This window comes from Arachis stenosperma, chromosome 9 (assembly GCF_014773155.1).
Source record: "Arachis stenosperma cultivar V10309 chromosome 9, arast.V10309.gnm1.PFL2, whole genome shotgun sequence".
NCBI lineage: Eukaryota > Viridiplantae > Streptophyta > Magnoliopsida > Fabales > Fabaceae > Arachis > Arachis stenosperma.
The window spans coordinates 39,808,513-39,819,666 of record NC_080385.1 but is presented as its reverse complement, the minus strand read 5'-3'; the positions used below and the strand labels follow the sequence as shown (position 1 = coordinate 39,819,666).

Genomic DNA, 11,154 nt, shown 5'->3' with positions numbered 1-11,154 from the left:
ATAGGGTTTAGTTCAAAATTCATATTTTTGGATTCTACTTTGATTTGTTGTGTTTTATTATTATTTCAGGTAAATTCTTGCTGAAATTGAGGAGCTTTGGAAAAGTCTGATTCAGAGATAGAGAAAGGACTGTAGATGCTGTCAGATTCTGACCTCTGTGCACTCAAAGGAGCATTTCTGGAGCTATAGAAGTCTAAATGGTGCGCTCTCAACGGCTCTGAATAGCTAACATTTTGGGCTTTCCAGTAATATATAGTAGTTTATACTTTGCTTTGGAAATAAAGGTCCAAAACTGGCATTCAACGCTAGCACTTCACTCTCTTCCTGGCGTTGGACGCCCAAAAGGGAGCAGCTAGCGTCCAACGCCCAAAAAGGAGTCCAAAGCTGGCGTTGAACGCCCAAGAAGGGTACTAGCTCGTGGAGTCACCCTTAGCTCAGCCCAAACACTCATCAAGTGGGCCCAGAAAGTGGATTTTCGCACTACAAGATTAGTTTATCTTATTTTTGTAATTCTTAGTTATTAGATTAGTATATATAGAACAAGGATCACCCTTGCTCATGAGAGACTTTACCATATACCATATTTTCGAATACATACTTTCTGTAAGCTATGAGTCACTAACCTCCTAGGTTAAGGTTAAGAGCTCTGCTGATTCTTATGGATTAATAATATCATTGTTCTATTTCAGTCTATACTTGATTCCATTTTAAGATGTATCTTCGTTCTTCATCCTAATGAATTGGGAGTGTAACTTGACCGTCATCCCTATTCTACATGGGTTCTTATGAGTCATTGATGGGATAGTACTGAACCATAAGCTTGATTATACATCTCTTAGACGGCTAATCCACGACTTCGTTGGGGACTTGGAGACATCAATTCAACCGAGGTGCGGGGCGATTAGGGCCTTTGTGGTATAGGCTAGAATTAATGGAGCAGCATTCTCTGATTTGGAAGATTTGACCTTGTCTGTGGCGCTTTGAGTAGGACCACCAAGGGAATGGATTGCTGGAGCTTTACCCCCGTTCAGATTGGATGACCACTGACCTGGCGTTAGTCACTTACAGCCTGCCATGGAATGAATCATCAGAAGTTGAAGTAGACAGTGAAAAAAGTTTATCCAGAAGGAGGAAGCATCTCCGAAGCCTCAACTATTCTCTCATCACTGATTTCACATCTATCCAGTAACTTTATTTATTCTATTTTTATCGTTTTTCACAATAACTATATTTTCTATCTGCCTGACTAAGATCTACAAGATAGCCATTGCTTGTTCAAGCCAACAATCTCCGTAGAATCAACCCTCACTCACCTGAAGTATTACTTGGACGACACAACGCACTTACTGATTTATTTGTGCGAATATTGCAGAATCAATTTCGTGTACCAATCAGAATATGGAACAAATAAATTTATTTAATACACCATACTACATTTAGAGACCATTTATTCTAACAATACAACCCAATAATTCAATCCAACTACCTATCCAAAAACAGAAAAAAAAAGACCCACTCCACTAAGTAAAGCTCATAACAACAAGGCCATCTAACAATTCATTGGCTTTGAACAAATTGAGCCACAAAACCACTAAACTACGAGCCGTTCACAAAGGACAAAATTTTAAGAAATTCGTGTGTGTGGTTAAGTATTACTTTGTTCTTTAAATTCTATTTTTATGGGAATTAAATATACTCAGAAAGAAAATGGAAATTGAAATAATGGTATTTTGATTCTCTAAAATCAAACTTATTTAAAAATAATATTTTAAATTTTAAACCAAATATGAGAATATAATATTATCATTTTAAAATTCTTAAAAATTATTTATAATTCCCCCAATTATACACTCTCAAATCAATGTTCTTCGGTTAACGAGGGATCAAGTTCTTTTCTACTCTTGTTCTACAATTTATTAACGTCACCACATAAGTTATCTTCACAATCTCAACCATCTATATATTTAATTCAATATCTACACGGTTCAGAATCATGATACATTGATATATCAAAAAAGTACACTGATACATTGAAAAATCTTCCCATATTTAACATGCACATATAATATATAACGACCCCACATTAATATATAAAGACTTTTATATTTACTAAAGTACCTATGTGGACTAAGTTTGAAATAAAATAAAACAAATATACAAAGTGTATTCATAGATATATAGTGGCTAATTTGTTCTCCTTAGTTGCCTACAAAAGCTAAGAGGTGTATTATGAATCATTACTCCGCAATGTAGCTAATCAAATTTTAGAACTATATTTAGTCTTGTGTATCTTTTCCTTATATCAATGAAGAGTTTTTCGTTATTATTTATTCTTCTGAGAGTTGAGAGTATACACAATTTGATCCAAAGCATCACAAATATTTTAAGTATATTTAAAATTTGAATTAATTTTAGTATTTAATCATTCTTTTATTGTCTCATGAAAGATTTTGATTTAGGTAAAGTTATCACTTATTTATATCTTTATCAAATTCCATAGTGAAATATTTGTTTATTCTTTTTATATGTATATGTAGATTTTAAACCGATAATTCCTTTGTATTAATTTTTTTTATTCTTCAGCTTCTGCATCACCCTTATTATCTAATGCCCACTAGATATTGCAACATTTAAAAAAAAAACCTATGAAAATCTTTGTTAAATTTCACATATGCACACGATTACAGTTAGAAAATATACAAAATATGTTTTATTTTTCTCAATCAGTCTCTCTTTTTTCAATAATTAATTTTTTGTTTCAATCAAACTGTATCGACTCAGAATTACAATCCTAAGAAGAAAAAGTGAACATTTCAAGCAAGCCAAATTGAAAAACTTGCATCCACATCAAATATAATACAAAAGGCTTAACTAATTCGATAATGTTACCTGAATATAACTATCATTATATCAGGCGCTGAAATATTATCTATCCACTATTATACGAGGTGCGAGTTTCATTTTTGCTGGCCCTCACACCCTCCAAGTAGATAGATAGTATGTCAAATTGTCAACTCAAAATATAATAATAACTATATTCAAGAAACATTTCTTTTAACTAATGATCCCATGCTTGTATAACTTGTCACTGCCTTCCACTAGTGATTGAGTTGATGCTGGAATCCTTTTTACCTGATCTGCAGCATCAGGTGCTATCATCACAGACCAGGCATTCCAATACCAAGGTTGAAGGTATCTTGAATCAGATGATGACGATGATGATGGATGAAGCATCACAGAACCCCAATCCCTAGTTCCAACCCTTGTCTCCTTCAATCTTCTCCTAACCAACAACCCTCCCACATCTTGTTTCATCATTTCTGATACACTTTTGAGTATTGAGATGCAGAGGAGGAGCATCAGAACAGCATCTTCTTCAGGCAACACTTCAACAACCAATAGCTTCCAATTTAGAAGCGCCGTTGCTCTTCCATCGGGGTCATCTCCTGTGAGACGAACAAGTGTAATAAAACCCTCCTCCTCATCAAAATCTTCCTTTAAGTTGTTTTTTGTTTCTTCACTTTTGTTATCTGCCTTCCTTTTACTCTTCACTTGGTATTGCCTTTGCCTTCCTTTCAACAACTTCACCTGCCATTGATGACGACTACGTTTTGAACAAACTTAAGATGAATAACTCACAAGTAAACCATTTAGAGCCTGAAAGATCAAGGTGCTGTAAGGGTGGCACTTAGTTCCCCCCGATAGAGCGGGGTAGGTATCTGCGGATATTTACCCACCGAGGGCAGATACTGGGCTGTTTCTCCCCCGAGGAGGAGGGACTGTGTACCATTAACATATGAAGACATCTTTTTTTGAAGATGATATTGTGAACGGTTAAATTATTCAGTCAAATATGTCAAACTATCTAATGGTTTACAATATCATCTTCACATAAAGACGCCTTTATGGGAGTAACCACCTACCTGACATGTAATACTTTTAGACTAAATTGGTAGTTTAGTCCAAAATTCAGACTTTATTCCAAGGGAAAATAGATAAAGAAGTCTCCACTCTACCGATGAATCTGTTGATGTCTGGTTTCTCAAACTAAAGCAAAGACCCGACACCGATAGTGATGAGTCCCATTGTACAACCAGCTCATCTCCTGTTGAAAAGCACCATGATGCACTCCATTGCTCTTCCGATTCCTTTGGTGTGGCAGTAGCTACCACCTTCTCTGTACTAGACAGAAACAAAAACACGATATTTAAAATTTGAACTGGAAAGAATAGAAGCAAAACTGTGTTATCTAGGATTATGGTTTTGCTGGCAAGCATGAATTGTACATCAAAATGGCGATCCATGACAGAAACACATGCAATTTTGGCATTTAATAGCTAGCTCGGTTATAAATCAGAGTGTGAGCGTCAACAGAATTTTAATTCCAAAGCAAAATGTAATCTCATCGAGGAGAGGAGAAAATGCTGATATTTTTTCCCCCTCAAGTGTTAGAAACGACCTTCCTTTCAATAATCTTTGAATCCAAACTAACATGAAAGAACTAACGTAAGACCAAGATGGTTTATTCTTCAAACTTGTTGGTTCTAACTTCCTAGCTTACAACTCTTGACTCATATATGTCCAAGTGCCTTTGAAGAAGCCATGATAAACACACCCAAGATTTTAGGTAAAGTAACTTGTGCACAAAACATACCAGGGGCTCTACCAATGGAACCAGCAACATAAGACCAAGATCCTTCACGTATCTCTATAATCCTTTCTTCCCATTTCACAGCCAAAGGAGTTTCACCTCCTCTTCTCCAAAATCCTCCTCCTACCCTGTCATTCAAACATTTGCGAGTAAGCAAAGGATAATCATGCAACAATAGCATTGTAGAATTTTGAAGTTCACCTAATTCTAATAACAAAACACACTCTTCCTGCATGATCAAGAACTGTACGAGACAGCCATCGTCCTTCTTGCGGGTGATAGCTATTCATCTTCAGAATCACATCAGATATCATTGCTCCGGAATCATCTGTTACTCGATCAGGAACACATTTCAACAAGTACGGTGCTTGAACTGGCGGGGTTATTGATGCAACATATTCACACGCTGACTAATTTTCTTTTCCGAAGTTAGAGAATCAGCTCTCAATAAATCATTCCAGCTAAATGAAACAGTGTCTTGCAGAGTACTTCCTTTAAGACAGCTACCACCTTGTTGACGATACTCAATAATAACCCCCTTAGTCCCAAATTCACAGTAAAGATGCCAAGCTTTTTTCCATGAATCATAGGGGAAACTGGAGATGGATTTATCTAGCTTTAACTCACTATGACACCTTATAGTACGAAGTCTTATGAAATCACGGTTTATATCCTTTTGCAATGCCTTTATCCTTGAGTTAAGCTTCACAAATACACAGGCCTGCATTGTCAAATTTTTAAAATTTAAATCCACTAAAGTGAATGTATATATGACTATAGCCCGTTTTCACAACAAGATTGATATGATGATCGCAATGGCAACATTGAGCTAAGAAATTACTTCAGGTCAATTAACAAATACCAAAGAGAAGATAGTCCCAGACTCCCAGGTATATAGCACAATAGCAAGCATACAGCAGGGGATAGAAAGAAAGAGCACGAAATTGACCTCAAGTAAGAACCTTGGAAGCATGGACCTGTATTTTGTATTGACATCTGTGTCTGATTCAACCCAGTAGACGGGGGAAATTGCATAGGTAGCCCCTTCCAATGACAGCGAAGTGATCTCTCCACCAGCTTTCTCATAAGGTTGATTGAATTCTGCGTCCCACAACTTCCTTATTTCTTCAAATTCCTTCTCCTTCACGGTTTGAGAAACCATTGCCACCTTTTCCAGATCAACATCTAAGCCTAATGCTTTCATGTCTTCCACATACACTGTTGGATAACTCTACTCCACGAAACGCATGACAGTAATAAGAAAAAGTATTAGAAAAGATAACTGATAGAATGAAGTAACAGTGAAATTAAGAATTAGAGAAAATGTTTAACTAAACTCATTTCTGGTGTATAAAACTACAAAGCTAAGGATTGGTGCATGTCTTGGTGGATACAAGGAAACCTACGAAGAGAAAATTAACCTGAACTGAATTTTTTTCTGTTGTAGCAAACTCACGCCAAGACTCATTAGCTCAATGCTCGATTAAGTATATATAAAACTATGTTACTAAATCAAGGAAACTAAATTGCTAGCATAATTATTAGTACTACTCAACTTTAGCAGGAAGACTTATGTTCACACTTCACACCAAAACGTTAATATTAACTATTGAACAAAATAACAGTTGCTAAAAAGAAGACGAGCTTCTCTATTTGACCAAGACGGGTTTTCACACTAAAAATAAAGCTGGATGATTGACTGGATGGCGTAAGTTATGAAGCGCATAACATTTATGAAGAGAAAGAAGAAAAGTCAGAGATGCGGAAATTAGAAAAAAGAAAGAAGAGCAACACAAAACAGAATTTATAAAAAAAAAAAAAAATTGGAAGTCACCTGGTGGGTCAGCCACATCAACAAGATATCCGAAGCTGGCACCAAACAGGAACCAGATTGAAGCGCCACTAACCTCTTGTGCGCCAAATACAAGAACGCCTTGTACCTCTGCCTCGCCGCTATCAAGTACACCACCTCAAACCTGTACGGCTCCTCAAACACAGAGCACAACCACTTCCTCTTCTCTATAACTTCCTTCAGAAGATCACCACCCTCTTCATCAACAATGGTGCCAATTGAGTCCTCCTCCTCCGAGTCAGAACTCGCTTCGTTCTCAAACGACTCGGAGGGGAACTCGGCGCTCCATATCTCCCTGCACCGCATCACCGCGTACTCTCTGTTCTCCTCGTCCAAGATAACCGCTCTTCCAATCACCTTCGAGAATCTTCTCACGCAGTATTCCCTGTAACTAACCTTCACCATTTCGGCAGAAAATAAATAAAGAAAAATCATAAAACTTAACATACGATTTCATGGTTGCGATTGTATATATAATTCAATTCAGAATCATTGTTAGAATCTCAACATGATGTTCAACCTTTACTGTTAATAAATGTCATGTTTTAATTTCATTCTTTGAAGCAACTCACAGGGTTGAGAGTGTGGCAGAACCAAACCCACTCGACATCGAAGGGAGGGAGAATCATAGGAAGAGGGAAGTCCGGGGCCGTCAGATCGGAAATCAACGGCATCCACACATCATGGTACCTGCCATGCCGAAAATGGAAACTTCTCAGCAGTTAGATGAGAATACAAACTAATTAACCGCTATGTTCTCGAAAAAGAAAAAGGAAGGAAGGGGGGAGGGGATGCTAAAGTTTGACCTGCGTATGGCTTCCACCACAATGGGCGTGTGGTGGAGCCACAGAGAATCCGAAACAGTCCTCAGGAACACGATGTTTCGCCTAGCCGCCGATACAAGATCGAGTCCGAATCGTATGGCGGTGAGTTCCGGTAACTCAGCGAGACTCCTGGATGAGTTGCTCGCTGAGATTTCGGAAGTGCCGTCGGGGTGATCCGACATCGTTTTGGTGGATACTGAAATTAATTAAGCACAGTAGGTGTTAATTAATAGTATTATAGTATGGTGTATATTTTTGTAAGTGAAATGTATTAAATGAGTGAGATCTACTAAAGAGAGAAGAGTAAAGGGACCAGAGAGAGAAGCACCATTGTGTGTTTTATATGATTGGAATATATAGTAGGGTGTCAAATGTCAATTCTCAAGTGTGTTGAAATTGGTATGGAACGTGGAGAGAAGGTTGAAAACGTGGTGTATTGGTGGAAGTAGGAACAAAGGGAATAATGAGAGAGATGGGACGACAAGGAAGGGTTCACGAGGATGGAGACAGATGTTTAAGGTGGCAATGGTAGGACACGTGTCAGCATCAAGAAGTTTTTTGGTTGTAGAATGTGGATGTGTCGGGAAGGGCAACTGTAGAAGAGTATGGGCGATTCCTTCCTTCACAAAAAACAGTTTCTTTCTCACTTTTTTCCTAAGCAAAAGTTCTCTCTTTTTTTTTTTTTCAATGTTATACCTAATTTATTGAATATACAATGGTCTAAAAGTTACAAATAACATAACAAGAGAACAGCTAAAACACCGTGTAACAGGCTGCTGATAAAAATTTAGAGAAAATTTCTTGAAAGCAAACTTCATCCTGCTTGAAGAACGAATATCTTATTATTTTTATCTGTCTATTGCGTCTTCATTTCCTTTATTACTTGATGGATCAAGTGATGTATATGAATTATATAGCAGTGATATGTAATTGGAAAATTAGAGAATAAAAAAGATTAAAATTTGTATTGGAGAGAATTACTTGTGTATTATGGTATGAATAGTAGTGATAGTATTTATAGATACATTAGGAACTTGTATTACAATAAACAAAATTAAGAAAGATGAGAACTAATTAATTTAATTACTCTTCAACTATATCAGAAGTGATATTTTTCACTTTTTTTTTTCACTTTCAAATTCAATAATATAGGATTAACAACTATTCTGACTTTGATAAAAAAATTATGAAAAAAAGTGGCTGAGAGTGATTTTGTGAGTATATTTGTAATTTGAAAGCCAAAAGAAATATAAATTAAAAACAATTGTTATTTGACAATTTGATCCTGCACAAAATATAAATTAATTTCAAAATATTTGTGGAATTGGCAGAAAGAATAACATCGTTCAAATTGTCACAAAAAAATGTTGGAGAGACATTTTTAAATATACCAAACTTTTGTAACAGCTTTTGCACTCAGAAAATTTTAGTTTCTACATCTGTTAAGCACCTAAATTCTGCTTCAATGGAGAAATGACTCACTGCATTTGTTTCCTATTACTCAAAAAAATTGAATTGCAGTCTAAATAGACACAATAACCACTGGTACTTCTTCTATTTTTCAAATCACTATCATAATCCGCATCTGCAAATACAAGAATACGAAGATTAGTAGATTTTGAATATGCTAAACCATGATGATACGTACCTGAGAGATAACGGAGAATGGGTTTTAGAGCTTTCCAGTGATGCTCCTTGGAATTTTGTATGAATTGACTAACCAGATTTACAGAGAAGGTAATTTTAAGATGTGTTAAAGTAGCATATTGAAGACCTCCAAGCAATGATCGACATTTAGTAGAATCCTCAAACTCTGGTGAACCTTGAGAGATAAGTTTCAGAGTTGATAATATAGGAATTGGTAAACTTTTGAACCATTCATTTGAGCTCTATGTAAGAGGTCCAAAATATAGTTAGACTAGAAAATGTGTAAATCACCATTAGGTAGTTTATTGAATTCTAAACCAAGAAACTAAGAAAGTAGTGCAGACCTCCTAAATCTTTGAGAGAAAATTTGTTATTAAGAGATTGGATTAAAATTTTTATTTCAAATGCATTGTCTCCTGTAATAACTATGTCATCAACATAGACTAAGAGATAAATAATAGAAGTGTAAGTGATTCTAAAAAATAAGGAGCTATCAACTTTAGTGGCAGTAAAACTATAGTGAAAAAGAGTAGAATTGAGAGTAAAAAAACCAAGCACGAGGTGCTTGCTTCAGACCATAGATAACCCTATCTAATTTACACAATAAATTGGAGTAAGAGGAAGTGAAACCTGGTGGATGCATGAAGTGGGCCAAACGCCGGTTAAGAATTTTCTCAAAAAAAAAAAAATTGCTTTATCGATAGTATAGTTCCAAATGACCCATATCAAATTTTAGAAGATTGTCACAATATAAATCAATAAAAGGCGGGAGTTTTAAATTTTGGGTCATCTCTCAAAGTAATTACAGTGAGGTGTGCACATCATTAGTTATGAGAAAAAAGGATTTGAAAAGTAAAAATCAAGAAATTAAATGACAAGAAATTGAAAAACAAACAAGGAATTCAAATGCTAAAAAGGTATCTTTGCAACGATTAAGAGTCAAGGAATTTCTATCCAAGTTATTAACCACAAACATGATAATTAAGAAGAGTTAATCCCACTTTGTCATCTCCTAATATCGAGATAAAGTCAAATGGACATAATTGATCTTAATCCACAAGTTCTATCCAACTCACTAATTAGACTTAGTGAAAGACTAGTGTCAGTGGAAACAAAACCAACTAACAATCCTAAATTACTAATCAATATTGAACATCAATAACTCAGGGTCACCTAAGTCCTCAATTCCAACCCAAGAATGCAAAAATCTACTTTAGAACTAAAGAAGGCATTTCAACAAACACTTGGAATACATAAAATAAAAATATGATAAATTGCAAGAATTATAAAATCTATAACTACCAAAACAAGAGAGCAATAACAACAAATCAAATAAGCAACATTAAACAAGAAAAATCTCAAATTGAATTAAAGGAAAGTTAAATTCAACAAGTGTTCAATAACTAAAATTAACCAAAATTGAGAAGCTAATAAGTAAAACTAAGGGAATTAAGATACTAGAGCATGAAACTATAAAGAAAACTAAACTAAAACAAATATCAAAACCTAAAACTAAGAAAAAATTAAACTAAGAAATCTTAAATTCTAGAGAGAAGTTGGAGCTTCTCTCTCTAGAATTCTATCTAAAACATCATCCTAAACTACACTATACTATGGGTTGGTTAAATCCGCTTGCATTTTTGCTTTCAAATGCTTCAAAAATGAGGCACGAGATTAGGGTCATGCGTACGCGCGAATTGCGAATGATGCATACGCATGACCCATGCATACATACAACTATGAAAATCTCCAATATTCATTTCTTCATGATTCCTTTACTTTTGCATGCATTTTTTTTCATTTTTTCAAGTCATTCTTACCTTCTAAACCATCAATCATTCGACAAATACATCAAGAAATCAAATAGGATAGAAGTAAATTAAATTTAGCAATCTAAAAGCATAAAAAGCATGTTTTTAACACTAAAGCATAATTAAGAGGAATTCACAAAAAATATGCAATTTCAATGAATAAAGGCATGATAAATTGATAAAATCTACTCTTTTCGATACAAAATTCATCGTAAAATATGAATTTATTAATGCATCATATAGACATCATCCAATGTGCCATTTAAAAAGGCATTATTGAAGTCGAATTGCCTAAGAAGCCAGCCTTTGGTTACACCAATAGAAATCACAATTTTAATGTTAAAAGGGTTTTATAACATGACTAAAAAT

The 11,154-nt window shown here is 35.2% G+C and overlaps 1 protein-coding gene across 1 annotated transcript; it reads right to left on the bottom strand.

The window, feature by feature from the left end:
- Window positions 1–2,721: 2,721 nt before the first annotated feature.
- On the bottom strand, window positions 2,722–7,732 carry LOC130951220 (uncharacterized). The gene is given in 9 exon segments (XM_057879854.1): window positions 2,722–3,588; window positions 4,017–4,177; window positions 4,655–4,779; window positions 4,853–5,045; window positions 5,048–5,372; window positions 5,601–5,882; window positions 6,486–6,899; window positions 7,076–7,193; window positions 7,310–7,732. Coding segments are annotated over 9 exon segments (2,352 nt in total). The 5' UTR covers window positions 7,510–7,732; the 3' UTR covers window positions 2,722–3,054.
- Window positions 7,733–11,154: the final 3,422 nt, after the last annotated feature.